Source organism: Bison bison, unplaced genomic scaffold (genome assembly GCF_000754665.1).
Source record: "Bison bison bison isolate TAMUID 2011002044 unplaced genomic scaffold, Bison_UMD1.0 scf7180017853362, whole genome shotgun sequence".
NCBI classification, from domain to species: Eukaryota; Metazoa; Chordata; class Mammalia; order Artiodactyla; family Bovidae; genus Bison; species Bison bison.
This window is the reverse complement of record NW_011483935.1, coordinates 13,257-28,918: the sequence shown is the minus strand read 5'-3', so window position 1 is coordinate 28,918 and position 15,662 is coordinate 13,257. Positions and strand designations below refer to the sequence as shown.

Here is a 15,662-nt window from a genome sequence, read left to right as displayed (position 1 = left end):
CCTCTGGCCCTCCTGCGCCCACGCAGCTACCACTCCTTGAATGTAGGGTTGCTCCTCTCGGCCGCCGCCCCTGACCTCGGGCGTGGGGTAGCTCCTCTTGGCTGCTGCACCTGACCTCGGACTTCGGGTAGCTCCTCTCAGCTGCACTTGTGGGCCATCACAGCCTAGGATCACAAGGGGACAATAGATGATTTTGAACACTGTCCTTGAAACTGACCAGATCACAATCTGTGTTTGAGCTGATTATGACCAAACACATTATTTTTAACCTATGAAACTGATAACCCCACTTTAATAATACCAAGCTATTTTCTCTTATGCATTTTTAATCTCAGAGACATTTTAGATCAGTTCTGGGTCAAGTTCTGACTAGATGTTTATGTTCTGCCTTTCTTAAATTTAATTTGTTTTTATAAGGAGAGAGAGAATGTTCTAAATAAATATATAGGAAAATATATAAACTGAAAATATAATTTTAAACTTTCAAAATGTACAATATTTTTATGAAAAAGTAAATATGTTTGTTTTTTGATAGCTCCAACACCTAAATGGTTTGTGCTCAGTCACTGAGTCGTGTACAACTCTTTGCAACCCCATGGACTGTAGCCCAACATGCTCCTCTGTCCATGGAATTTCTTCCTCAGGCAAGAATACTGGAATGGGTTGCCATTTTCTACTTCAAGGGATCTTCCCAACCCAGGGATCAAACCCAAGTCTCTTGTGTCTCCTGCATTGGCAGGCAGATTCTTTACCAGTGCACCACCTGGGAATTTCCATCTGTACCATGAGTGGAAAGTTACAATATAACTTGCAAAACCTAATGGAAAAACAGAAATCAAGATAGTGGATTCTGAGATAGTCTTTAATAAAGTAAAATTTCAGAGTAGAACTGATGCCAAGTGTGGATAACATGAATAAATAAGAAAACTGAAACTTCCTCCTAACTTTCCCCAGGACAGTTTAGTTTATATGCTTGCTCAACACTGCAGCGGTCCTAAGAAGACACATTTACCTCAATTCTCTAAAGTGAAAAAACCAATGATGTAACTCTCCTCCGGCCATTTGGATTTATACCTGATGCCCAGGCCAGGTTCATTCAACTGGTGTGGCTTACATTCACTCTCTGATGGAGGAGAGAATGTGGAACAAAAGGTAAGTGCTCAAACTGTTGTGTCTTTTTCCTGAAATGCGGCGTGTTAACATATATCTCCAGAGCTTTATAGAACTGCAAGGGGAAAAAGGAGCAAAGATGTGTAATTACTGTTGCTGTTTCTTATGTAATTCTAATTTTAGATTTCCTGAAATCCAAGATTTTTTTGACCTAGGTACATTACATTATGTTTTGCTTCACACTTCCTGTGTCTCAGTTACTGTGTGTTTTTTTTCCTCTGCAAGTTTCTCTAAACTGTGCAGAAAATTTGAGACTGACCAGACCTCAATCAGTCACGAAGCTCCTGACTTTTCCATAATCTAGAACTGGACTATCTTGTTAACTTAAATAATTTTAGGACTACAGCAATTCAAAATGTAAAATTGAAATTTTCAGGCAAAGCAATTGTCGATCAAGGCTGATAAATTATAGAAAGGAGAATTTTACTACTTTTCTGAGTAAACAAAGTAATAGAGGGATCACTATGCTATGTTATAGGGATGTAGCTTTATGTTTAGTTTAACCCAATTGTTCCATATACACATTTATCTTCATTCACTCATTTACTGGGCATGAAATATCTAATGCCTTGTTACCTGGGGGAATAGATGGCATCCACCAAAGGAGAAATAAATGTTTAAGATTTTTTCAACTAAATAATTGCCATGCAGGACATCAGTAGCTTTTGTTTTTGTAGTTTCTTGCAAAAATCATTTCTCTGCATAAACTTAATACAATAAGTGATTTAGACTTTGCTTTGAGGTTGAGAAGGGGATCGATCAGCATAGAGTTGACCTCCTGCTCCACCAGGGTCTGTACCTTGAATGTTTCCTCTTCTGTACAAGGTCTGGAACCAAGCGCCCTCCTTCTGCATGCTAGGTTGGCACCTCTCCTGCCCTGCATCAGGTCTGTATCCTGAGTGCCTTTCTGCCCTGTATGAGGTCTGCTCCCTCCCTGCCCCACTTTCCCTGCACAATATCTGCACCCTGGGTACACTCCTTTCCTATGAACCCCTTCTGCACTCCTTTCCTGTATGTGATTTGTACACAAGTGACCTCCTCCTCTGTAAAGATCTGCACTAGTCCTACCCTTCTGTCCCACACCAGGTCAGTAAACTGAGCTGCTCTACCCAGGCAGGCCGGGCACTTTCTGCTCTGATGCCCCTGATGATCATCTTCATGGAGCTTTATTGTTCAAGGAAAAGCACAATAAACTGAAGTGCTTAGCAAGGAAAGGGTAGAAAATATTTCACATTTCAAGTTTCAACAAACTTCAGTTATGTTAATACAATTAACAATATTAATATTAACATTATCTGCAGCTTTGACTTCTATCACTGAGCACTGGAGGAGTTAATGCATCCAAAAGTGGAGTGGGAGCTTTAGTGAATAGCTTCATTCAATATTTGCATTGTTACAGACTCATTGTGTTTTTTCTAATCTAGATTTCTGATCACCCCATGAGATGATCTTTTTATATCTTCAGTTTGGGATAAAAAACAAATAATGCTGAGTGTAAACAACTTGTCTGTTTATACAGTTTTCAGCTTTCCAGACGTATTTCATATTCCTCTCTAGATTTGTGGCCAAAAAGCAACCTGGCTTTGAACTTTTGATTCTACATCAATACAACTTCTTTTTTTTTTTAAATAGCTCAAAGTAGTTTTCTCATTGGATAAGTGTTAAGAAAACCATATATGTTTGAAATATCTAAAACCAATGAATCTTATTTCTTCCTCAGGTGAGAACTGTAACCAAAACTATGTACTCAGGGAGTCAAACTTCACAGAATCAAACATCAAGTGATTTCATCCTTGTGGGGCTCTTTGGTGAAACCAAACATGCCCTCCTCCTCTACACTGCGACCTTCATCTTCTTCCTGATGGCCCTAGCTGGGAACGCCCTCCTCATCATCCTCGTCCACCTGGAGCCCCGCCTGCACACCCCCATGTACTTCTTCATCAGCCAGCTCTCCCTCATGGACCTCATGTACATATCTGTGACTGTGCCCAAGATGCTCCTGGGCCAGGTGACAGGAGATCATACAATTTCTCCCTCAGGTTGTGGGATCCAGATATTCTTCTATCTAACCCTCGCTGGAGCTGAGTTTCTCCTCCTGTCTGTGATGGCCTACGACCGATATGCTGCCATTTGCAGACCTCTCCATTATCCTCTGCTGATGAACCAGAAAGTCTGTGTATGCCTGGTGTCTGGATGCTGGTTCATAGGAATGGTGGATGGTTTTGTGGTCACCCCCATAGCCATGAACTTCCCCTTTTGTCATTCCAGAAAAATCTTGAGTTTCTTCTGTGAGGCTCCCGCTCTGCTGAAGTTGTCCTGTTCTGACATCTCCCTCTACAAGATGATCATGTACTTGTGCTGTGTTCTCATGGTCCTCATCCCCATTGTGGTCATCTCAAGCTCATATGCCCTCATCCTGCACCTCATCCACAGAATGAGTTCATCAGAGAGCCGCAGGAAAGCCTTTGCCACCTGCTCCTCCCACATGATTGTAGTTCTGCTCTTCTTTGGTGCCACCATCTACACCTACATGCTTCCCGATTCCTACCACACAGCTGAGCAGGACATGATGGTGTCAGCCTTTTATACCATCATCACCCCTGTGCTGAACCCCCTCATTTACAGCCTCCGGAATAAGGATGTCACAGGGGCTCTGAGGAGCAGGATGCAATCAGGGCTGATCCTAAGGAAAGTTGTGAAGAGGAAATCCTGAGGATGACTATATATTTTTCCCTATTATATTATCCCCCACCAATTTCTCTTCTTCTTTGTCCCCTGCTTCCAGGGCCCCCAACACTGAGTCTAGTTATAACTTCCTTCTTTCTTCTGCATGTGACATTTCTCCTCCATACTGTTTACTCATCATAATTTATCTCATTATATTTAATGTCCTTATACTCCTTTTATCTGTGAAGCAAAAATTGACATCAAGAAAACTCACATAGGGCCTTTGATCTTATCTCCCATCCCAAGTTTATTCACCTTTTTAATATGAGACTGGGTGTGAAATCCTTAATCCTAAATGTGGCTCACTGAGAAGAATCCAGATCCCAGCATAACACAGGAGATCTTTTAGTTTTCCTTGCCCTGTAATATCCCTCAGCTCATAATTCACATGTGGCAACCAATAATAGCAACAATGAGTGCTATTATACCTTAGTAAGAACAATGTACACATTTTTTTAAATATTGAATATGAGACTCATAGTATAAATACAAATTTACTATTTGGCTATAAGACTAAGGCTACATAGACCAAACTTCAATCTACGTTAAAGTTTCCATGAGTTAATGCATTCATCTAACTTCACAGGCTATAAGGGTATGTAAAAATAATTAAAAGTAATTTCATACTTAGTTTCTTTACTCTTTATCATAGGAAGTGAGCTGACATATGTAAACTAAATATAAGATCCTTGAAGGAGGATAGAAGTTTAGGAAATCTTAATCTTCTTAGTAGTTTCCTTCTGAAACAGGGAATTAATGAAAAGTTTTGAGGATATTCACCTATTATAACTTTTCTCTCAGTCGTGTCCGAATCTTTGCAACCCCATGGACTGTAGCCTACCAGGCTTCTCCCTCCATGGGATTCTCCAGGCAAGAGTACTGGAGTGGGTTGCCATTTTCCTTCACCAGGGGATCTTCCCCACCCAGGGATCGAACCCGCGTCTCCCGCATTCCAGGCAGACGCTTTAACCTCTGAGCCACCAGGGAAGTCCCATTTATTGTATATCATGCTACAAATAGAATGTCTGTAAATATAGTAGGTGGTTCAGTGGTAAAGAATCTGCCTGCTAATGCAGAAGTCGCAGGAGATGCGGGTTTGATTTCTGGGTTGGGTGGATCCCTTGGAGGAGGAAAGGGAATACATTCCAGTATTCTTGCCAGGATAATCTCATAGACAGTAGTCTGTCCAAGGGACCACCAAGAGTTGGACATGACTGAGCATGCATGGCCTAAGTAACTTATTAGTAGCATCAAGACATTATTATTTTCATGAAAAAATAATTCGTGTGTCTAGTTTTACCCAATGTAGAAATTAGAAAAAATACATTTAATCTGATCAATGTGCAAGGGGTTTTGGACTCCAAATTTTAGTGTCTAATACCATTTGAAACAGAACCCTGATCTTGCTATCAAGGGATAGATATCTGATATTCACATGCCTAATACCTTTCAACAGACTGATAACTGAATAATTTTGATTCTCATTTATGATTATTCCTGCAATGCATGAAATTTGTCTGAAATTTAAAATAACTCCACCTAGTATGAAAAAATCAGTACCTGAAAAGTAAAGATATGTTTTTGTAAAGGTCAGTAACATTTTGTTTTAGAAATCAGTGTGATTAGAGAAATAAGAGAAGCAAAATGTCCCAAGTGGACACAATCAAAAGGCAAATCAAACAGTGTTAACTATCATTATCTGCTGGTATCATTAGATAAGTCTTATGTATTATCTTTATGTAGATTTTGTTTGTTCTTAATGTATGGATGGATTACATGTTTGTCATTCAGGAGCACAAAAAAAAAAAAAACAAAGAAAAACTAAAACTTGGGTTTAAATTCATCCGTAAATTGAGGGACTGCTTTGAGTAGGTGTAATAAAATAAAAGAGATTAATCTTCAGTTTAGTTCTGTATATGTCTTTTTAATTCTCAAGATCTGTGTGGCATTTTTGAAGTTTCCCAAGCCCTCCCAGTGGCCTTATATCACTTTAGAGATGGAGACTGCAAAGCTTTCAAGCAAATTTCCTTGAAGAGTAAGTAGAATAATATGCACAGACAGCCCTAAAACCTGATCCAAAAATGTGAGCTGTCTTTTATCTCAGTAAATCTTAGATTTGCTTTTCAGCTGTTCTGTTGAGCTGATTATCCCACCAGTATGTTGATTTCTCTTCACTAAGGTAGAACTTGCAAGTTAATCATCGTCATGGAACTTTGGATGTTTCGTGAATTTAACTCACTTGCCTAATTCAGGTCCTCTCAAAGAGTCTAGATAAGCAGTCCTCAATCCTTCTGGCACCAGCAATCAGTTTCATGGAAGATAGTTTTTTCATGGCTGGGGGGAGGTGGAGGTATGCTTTGTCCGCCTCATACCTTCTATTTTCTGTGCTGCCAGCTTCCTAACTGGACCCAGACAGATACTGGTCTATGGTCTGGGCGTTCAGGACCCATGGGCTAGATAAATGTTGCCCCCTCTTATGTATGACAGGATGAAGGTGACTTTGCCCATGACACTGCCTCTATGTGTCTGCCCTACTTCTTCATGGACAGGAGGGAGCCACTGTAGATTCTGTCACATGAGAGGAGCTTGTCAGCTGTCTGTTGAATTAAAGAACAGCTTTTCTGGCCTTTTGCATCTTCCAGTGGACAGTTCCACAAAAATATCTGATTAAGGACCATATTGTATAAAATTTAATCTGTTTTCTCACAAATCTATATTTATCCAATATTCTTTGATGTAAATGTCATGCTGCCAGTCAAACTTCTTTTCTAATTTCTTATTTGTTTTTATTTATTTATTTATTGGCTGCGCTGAGTGTTCATTGCTGCTTGAGATCTTTCTCTAGTTGCATCAAGAAGAGGCTACTCTCTCGTTGTGGTGCAAGGGCTTCTCACTGCAATGGCTTCTCTTGTGAAACATGGGCTCTAGGATGCATGGGCTTTAGTAGTTGCAGTATTGGCCTTTAGAGCTGTGGCTCAGTAGTTGTGGCCCATGGCTTTAGCTGCCCTGAGACACGTGGGATCTTCTTGGAGCAGGGATCGAACCTGCATCCCCTGCAGTGGAAGGTGGATTTTTAACCACTGGACCACCAAGCAAGTCCCTCAAACTCTTTGAAACAGCAAATCTTCCTAGACTCTTGGATTATTCAATCATTTATTAAACTTTTATGAATTACTTGCTATGTTATAGATGTGCTTCAGTTTATGAGAGACACAGCATTGGCCAGAACATGAGCCCTTATCTCAAGGAGTTTATTTGCTAATGGAGGAGAGATCTGTGCAGACATGAGTTCCCAGTCATAAGAACTATGAGATGACTCCACCCAGAGAGCCCTGCAGCATCTAGATGCAAATCCTAGATTTGAGCAGTGATCCTAAACTGAAGATTGTACATATGTAAAGAGACAAAAGAACATTTCAAAGAGAGGACCAGCACATGAACAGACATGAGTATAAAAGTCAGTGGAGATATCAGGAAGCTGTCAACACCAAATTAAGTATGACTTACACTGGAATGAATAGGGAGACTATAAGAATATATATTTTATATATTAAAGTAAATTAATTTAAAAATATTAAATTAAACTAAATATACTAAAATAAACAAAATATATTTATATATTAGATACAAAATATATTTTAAAATACCTTGCCATCATAAATTGATGACAAGATATTTTAAATAATATAAAATGATAACATACAATAAATTTTATTAAATAATATAATATGTATGTATAATATGCTGTTGTTGTTCAGTCACTCAGTAGTGTCCGACTCTGAGACCCCATGGACTGCAGCACGCCAAGCCTCCCTGTCCCTCAACATCTCCCAAAGGTTGCCCAAGTTCATGTACATTGCATCAGTGATGCCATCCAGCCATCCCATCTTCTAATGCCCTCTTCTCCTTCTGCCTGCAATCTTTCCCAGCATCAGGGACTTTTCCAAAGAGTTGGCCTTTCACATCAGATAACCAAAATACTGGAGCTTCAACTTCAACATGAGTCTGTCCAACAAGTATTCAGGGTTGATTTCCTTTAAGATTGACTAGTTTGATCTGCTTGCTGTTCAAGGGACTTCCAGGAGTCTTCTCCAGCAACACAGCTTCAAGGTGTCAATTCTTTGGTGTCTGCCTTCTTTATGGTCCAGCTCTCACAACTGTACATGGCCACTGGGAAAACAATAGTCTTGACTATATGGACCTTTGTTGGCAGAGTAACGTCTCTGCTTTTCAACACACTGTCTAGGTTTGTCATAGCTTTCCTCCCAAGAAGCAATCGTCTTCTGATTCTTAGGCATAGACATGTACACATATATACATGCATATAAGTATTATATTATGTATTTATATTAGATAATATACAATGAATTATATATAATTCAATATAAAATTAAATTTATACTAAGTATATTAATGAATAAATATTAATTTTACAATATTTTCTCCAGAATTAGAGTGATTATAAACTAGAGAAGGTCAAGGGATAGACACAAACATACCTATTAATAAGAGAAACTGCACATTCTCAACAGAAAGGTATGGAAATATCATATCTTATAACCAACAATTAAAAGACGCTTACTCCTTGAAAGGAAAGTTATGACCAACATAGATAGCATATTCAAAAGCAGAGACATTACTTTGCCAACAAAGGTCTGTCTAGTCAAGGCTATGGTTTGTCCTGTGGTCATGTATGGATGTGAGAGTTGGACTGTGAAGAAGGCTGAGCGCCGAAGTATTGATGCTTTTGAACTGTGTTGTTGGAGAAGACTCTTGAGAGTCCCTTGGACTGCAAGGAGATCCAACCAGTCCATTCTGAAGGAGATCAGCCCTGGGATTTCTTTGGAAGGAATGATGCTAAAGCTGAAACTCCAGTACTTTGGCCACCTCATGCCAAGAGTTGACTCGTTGGAAAAGACTCTGATGCTGGGAGGGATTGAGGGCAGGAGGAGAAGGGGACGATAGAAGATGAGATGACGGGATGGCATCACTGACTTGATGGATGTGAGTCTGAGTGAACTCCAGGAGCTGGTGATGGACAGGGAGGCCTGGTGTGTTGCGATTCATGGGGTTGCAAAGAGTCGGACACAACTGAGCAACTGAACTGAACTGAACTGATAACCAACAATTTGAAAATTTTCTGAATGACCTTATTAACAGTTTGTTTTCAGTATTTCCAACTGCCACCTTAACTGATATGTAATATATTGCATTCAAAGACTACAGCAAAATAATTTTCTTATCTTTAGACTTCTAATTTTTTCTAATCAATTGCATTCTTTCAAAAATAAAATTATATCATGAAAAATAACATTGGGAAAAGGTGTCTTTAAAGGTTATAGTTTATCAGATGTATATAAACTATATCAGTTTGAATTTGTGAGGAGAACAAAGCTACTAGCAGTGCTACAAGACTGAAAACTTTTATATACAAATAGGACTTAAATAAACATCGAGGAGGGTGAGGGAAGGAGATCTGTCATCCTTCGCATGGAGTTTTGGAAAAATACTAAGTCACTCTTTGAGTTTAACACACTTGCTAGAGTGAAGAAGTAGGAACCAGGGAATTATCTGAAGCTGCCTACATTGGATACACAGGGTGAGACTAAATCATAGAAATGTCTTTGAAACTACCACATCAGGGAAAGTTCCACTCTCTCATGAGCCATATGTCAGACCCCAAGAAATAATGCTCCCCACCTAAGTTTTATTTTCCTAATTTGAATGAGATTCTTGTTCTTGTGAAACTCTAACCTGGAACCATAAAGTGAAAGTGTTCTGGGAAAAACAGTGTGCAACCTTTATACAGGAGTGGTGGGGAGACCATAAGGGACAATGGAGGATCTTAAACACTGTCCTTGAAATTGACCAGGTCATAGCCTGTATTTTAGACAAATACATTTATTTTTCAACTATGAAAACTGATAAGCCCACTTTGATAGTTCCAATATGCTTTCATTGAGGTATCTGCAATCTCAGAAACATTTTAAAACAGTTCTGGGTCAAGTTCTGATTCTGATGTGTATGTTCTGTCTGACACTGCCTTTCTGAATTTCAGAATTGTTTTTACAAAGAGAAAGTGAGAGAACTTCTAAACAAATATCGAATAAGAAAATGTGATTTAAAACTGGAAAATACCCATCTGAACTTAAAAAAGAATCTACAGTACCACCAGGGCTTTCCTGTGGCTGTGTGGTAAAGAACTCACCTGCCAATGCAGGAGACATGGGTTTGAAACCCAGGTCGGGAAGATCCCCTGGATCCACTCTAGTACTGCTACCTGGGAAATCCCATGAACAGAGGACACTGGCAGACTATAGTCTATGGGGTCACAATGAGTTGTCCACGATTTAGTGGCTGAGCACATACACACAATGAGTGAGTGAGTCAAAGTCGCTCAGTTGAGTCTGATTCTTTACCTTTATGGAAAAACTAGATTTGCTTTTTGATAGCTGTCACGCATAAATGGCAAACATGTTCAATTCCCATGTGTACAATGAGTGGAAAGTTACAATATAACTGTCAAAAACAAATGGAAAAACAACAACAAAAAATGATAGTTCTGAGAAAGTCTTTTCAAAAGAGTAGTGTTCAGGGTACTGGGATAACAGATATGGGTAATAAGAATAAATAAGAAAATTGAAAAGTCATTTTGTCTTTGCAAGTCTTGTTAGTTTTTGTGCTTATTTAATAATGCAAAGTAGTAAATAACAGAAATTTGTCTGAATTCCCTAACACAAAGAAACTGATGATATAACTGTTTCACTCTATCTCCTGAAATTAAGCCTGATTTCCCTGGCCTTGGAATGGTAAAATCAGCTTCTTTTAGCTTGTGTGGCTCAGACTCTCTGGTGGAGCAGAATATGTTGAAGAAGAGAAAAGGTGAAACAAAATGTGTGTGCTCTAAATGCTGTGTTTGACTTTTTGTGGAAATGTGTTTAAAAGTGCAAACAAAATTAGTATCAAAGATGTCTGATTCCTATTTTTAATCTCTACGTAATTCAGACTTTAGATTTCCTGAAATCTCACAATTTTTTTTTTTACCTAAGTACACTATTTTATGGTCTTCCCAGATGGCTCAATGGTAAAGAACTCATTTGCCAATGCAGAAGACATGAATTTAATTCTTGGATTGGGAAGATCCCCTGGAGAATAAAATGGCAACCCACTCCAGTATTCTTGCTTGGGAAATCCCATGGACAGAGGAGCTTGGTGGACTATATTGTTCATGGAGTCTCAAGAGAGTGGAACAGGACATAGCAACTAAGCAACAGCAACACTATATTATACTTCACTTCATATTTCCATGTGCCTTAGCTACTATGTCCTTTATTTTCTCTGAAAGTGTCTCTAATTTGGCGTGCAGTGACTCTGAAACTGAACAGAACTCAATCAGTTATGGAGCTTCTTACCTTTCATAATCTAGAACGGGACTCTATCCTTAATTTTAAAAATTGTAAGACTATTGGCTCAAATGTGACTCAAGAAATTGAACTAGCAGTTTAAAAATTGAAATATTCAATTAAAAGAATCATACACCATGATCAAGTAGGATTTATATCAGGGATGCAAAGATTCTTTATGCAAATCAATCAATGTGCTATACCATTTTAAAAATTGAAGACTAAAAACTGTATCATTATCTCAATACCCACAGAAAGCTTTTGAAAATAACCAATACTGATTAATGATATATATAAAAACTCCACAAAGTGAGCATAGAGGGAACCTATCTCAACATAATAAAGGCCATATATGACTAACCCACAGCAAGCCATTCTCAACAATGAAAAACTGAAAGCATTTCCTCTAAGATTAGAAACAAGACAAAGATACCCACTCTCAACATTCTTATTAAACTTATTAAACATTCTTATTAAACTTATTCTTATTAAATAGTTTTAAAGTTCTAAACCCAACAATCACAGAAGAAAAAAAAAATCAAAGGAATTCAAATTGTGAAAGGAGAAGTAAACCTTTACAGTCTGCAGATGACATGATATTATACATAGAAAATACAAAAGATGTCATCAGAATAATAATAGAGCACACCAATGAATTTGGTAAATTTGCATAACACGAATACAATTCATAAAAATCTCTTGCATTCCTATACATTAACTACAAAAGATGGGGAAAAGAAATTAAGGAAACAATGCCATTTACCATTGCAGCAAAAAGAATAAAATACCTAGGAATAAACATACCTAAGGAGACAAAAGACTCGTATACAGAAAACTATAAGATAGCCATGAAAGAAATCAAAGACAACAAAAACAGATGGAAATATACACCACATTCTTAGATTGGAAGAATTAATATTATGAAAGTGACTGTATACTCAAAGAAATGTATTTTTCCAATGCACTCCCTACCATATTAGCAGTTTCAAGAATTAGAACTTTCAAGAATTATAACAAAAAAAATTAAAATTTTTTAATGGAAACACAAAAGATCTGGAAATCATCAAAGCAATCTTGATGAAGAAAAACAAAGCTGGAAGAATCACGCTCCCTGACTTGAGTATAATACAAAACTACAATAACACTATACTATGGTACTAGCACAAAAATAGGAATATAGATTAATGGGATAGTTTATAAAGCCCAGATATAAACTCATGCACCTATGGTCACCTAATTGGTGACATATGAAGCAAGAATATACAATGAAGAAAAGACAGCCTCTTCAATAAGTGGTGCTGGTAAAATTGGATAGCTATATGTAAAAGAAGGAAATTAGAATACTATCTAACACAAACATAAAAATACAGTCAAGATAGATTAAAGACCTAAATACAAGGCCAGTCTCTATAAAATTCTTAGAAGAAAACATAAACAAAACATTCTTTGACATAAATCACAACAAGAACTTTTTGACCCAGTACATAGAGTTATTTAAAAGCTTTTGCACAGCAAAGGAAACCATAAATAAGACAAAAAAGAAAAACCCCAGAATTAAAGAAAATATTTCCAAATGAAGCATCTGACAAAGCATTAATTTCCAAAATAAACAATCAGATCATGTATCTCAGTATAAAAGGCAAACAAACAAGCAACCCAATCAAAAACTGAATGGGAAATCTAAACAGATATTCCTCAGGTCAGTCCGTTAACCAGTTCAGTCGTTCAGTCGTGTCTGACTCTTTGCAACACCATGGACTGCAGCACACCAGGCCTCCCTGTCCATCACCAACTCCCAGAGTTTATTCAAACTCCTGTCCATTGAGTCAGTGATGCCATCCAACTATCTCATCCTCTGTCGTCCCCTTCTCCAGCATCAGGGTCTTTTCAAATGAGTCAGCTCTTCGCATCAGGTGGCCAAAGTATTGGAGTTTCAGCTTCGACATCAGTCCTTCCAATGAATATTCAGGGATGATTTCCTTTAGGATGGACTGGTTGAATCTCCTTGCAGTCCAAGAGACGCTCAAGAGTCTTCTCCAACACCATAGTTTAAAAGCATCAATTCTTCAGCGCTCAGCTTTCTTTATAATCCAACTCTCACATCCGTACATGACTACTGGAAAAACGATAGCTTTGACTAGATGGACCTTTGTTGGCAAAGTAACACCTCTGCTTTTTAATATGCTGTCCAGGTTGGTCATAACTTTTCTCCCAAGGAATAAGCGTCTTTTAATTTCATGGCTAGAGTCACCATCTGCAGTGATTTAGGAGCCTAAAAACATAAAGTCTGCCACTATTTCCACTATTTCTCCATCTATTTGCCATGAAGTGATGGGACTGGATGCCATGATCCTCGTTTTCTGAATGTTGAGCTTTAAGCCAACTTTTTCACTCTCCTCTTTCACTTTCATCAAGAGGCTCTTTAGTTCCTCTTCACTTTCTGCCATAAGGGTGGTGTCATCTGCACATCTGAGGGTATTGATATTTATCCCAGAAATCTTGATTCCAGCTTGTGTTTTCTTCCTCTCCAGAATTTCTCATGACATACACTGCATATAAGTTAAATAAGCACAGTGACAATATACAACCTTGACTTACTCCTTTTCCTATTTTGAACCAGTCTGTTGTTCCAGGTCCAGTTCCAACTGTTGTGTCCTGACCTTCATACAGATTTCTCAAGAGGCAGGTCAGGTGGTCTGGTATTCCCATCTCTTGAAGAATTTTTCTCAGTTTAATGTGATCCACACAATCAAAGGTTTTGGCATAGTCAATAAAGAAAAACACATGTTTTTCTGGAACTCTCTTGCTTTTTCAATGATCCAGCGGATGTTGGCAATTTGATCTCTGTTTCCTCTGCCTTTACTAAAACCATCTGGATGTTCACGGTTCACATACTACTGAAGCCTGGCTTGGAGAATTTTGAGCATTACATTACTAGTGTGTGAGATGAGCGGAATTGTGCGGTAGTTTGAGCACTCTTTGACATTGCCTTTCTTTGGGATTGGAATGAAAACTGACCTTTTCCAGTCCTGTGGCCCCTGGTGAGTTTTCCCAAGTTGCTGGCATATTGAGTGCAGCACTTTCACAGCATCATCTTTTAGGAATTGAAATAGCTCAACTGGAATTCCATCACTCCACTAACGTTATTCATAGTGATGCTTCCTAAGGCCCACTTGACTTCACATTTCAGAATGTCTGGTTCTAGATGAGTGATCACACCATCATGATTATCTGGGTCGTGAACATCTTTTCTGTAGAGTTCTTCTGTGTATTCTTGCCATCTCTTCTTAATATCTTCTGCTTCTGTTAGGTCCATAGCATTTCTGTCCTTTATTGAGCCCATCTTTTATGAGATGTTCCCTTTTATCTCTAATTTCCTTGGAGAAATCCCTAGTTTTCCCATTCTATTGCTTTCCTCTATTTCTTTGCATTGATCGCTGAGGAAGGCTTTCTTATCTCTCCTTGCTATTCTTTGGAACTCTGCATTCAAATAGGTATATCTTTTCTTTTTGAAATCCTTTGCTTTTCTTTTCTCTTCCTTTCACACCTATTTGTAAGGCCTCCTCAGACAGCCATTTTGCTTTTTTGCATTTCTTTTTCTTGGGCTGGTCTTGATCCCTGTCTCCTGTACAATGTCACGAACCTCCATCCATAGTTCATCAGGCACTCTATCAGATCTAGCCCCTTAAATCTATTTCTCACTTCCACTGTGTAATCATAAGGGATTTGATTTAGGTCATATCTGAATGGTCTAGTGGTTTTCCCTAGTTTCTTCAATTTCAGTCTGAAGTTGGTAATAAGGAGCTCATGATCTGAGCCACAGTCAGCTCCTGGTCTTGTTTTTGCTGACTGTATACAGCTTCTCCATCTTTGGCTGCAAAGAATATAATCAACCTGATTTCAGTGTTGGCCATCTGGTGATGTCCATGTGTAGGGTTTATTCTTGTGTTGTTGGAAGAGGGTGTTTGCTATGACCAGTGCATTCTCTTGGCAAAACTCTGCTAGCCTTTGCCCTGCTTCATTCTGTACCCCAAGGCCAAATTTGCCTGTTACTCCAGGTGTTTCTTGACTTCTACTTTCGCATTCTAGTCCCCTATAATGAAAAGGACATCTTTTTGGGGTGTTAGTTCTAAAAGGTCTTGTAGGTCTTCATAGAACTGTTCAACTTCAGCTTTTTAAGCATTAGTGGTTGAGGCATAGACTTGGATTACCATGATATTGAATGGTTTGCCTTGGATACGAATAGAGATCATTCTGTTGTTTTTGAGATTGCATCCAAGTACTGCATTTCAGACTGTTTTATTGACTATGATGGCTACTCCATTTCTTCTGAGGGATTCCTGCCCACAGTAGTAGATACAA

The 15,662-nt window shown here is 38.5% G+C and overlaps 1 protein-coding gene across 1 annotated transcript; it reads left to right on the top strand.

The window, feature by feature from the left end:
- Positions 1–2,911: 2,911 nt before the first annotated feature.
- On the top strand, positions 2,912–3,883 carry LOC104998991 (olfactory receptor 2T3-like). The gene has a single exon (XM_010854403.1). The coding sequence runs from the start codon at positions 2,912–2,914 to the stop codon at positions 3,881–3,883; it is 972 nt and encodes a 323-aa protein (XP_010852705.1).
- Positions 3,884–15,662: the final 11,779 nt, after the last annotated feature.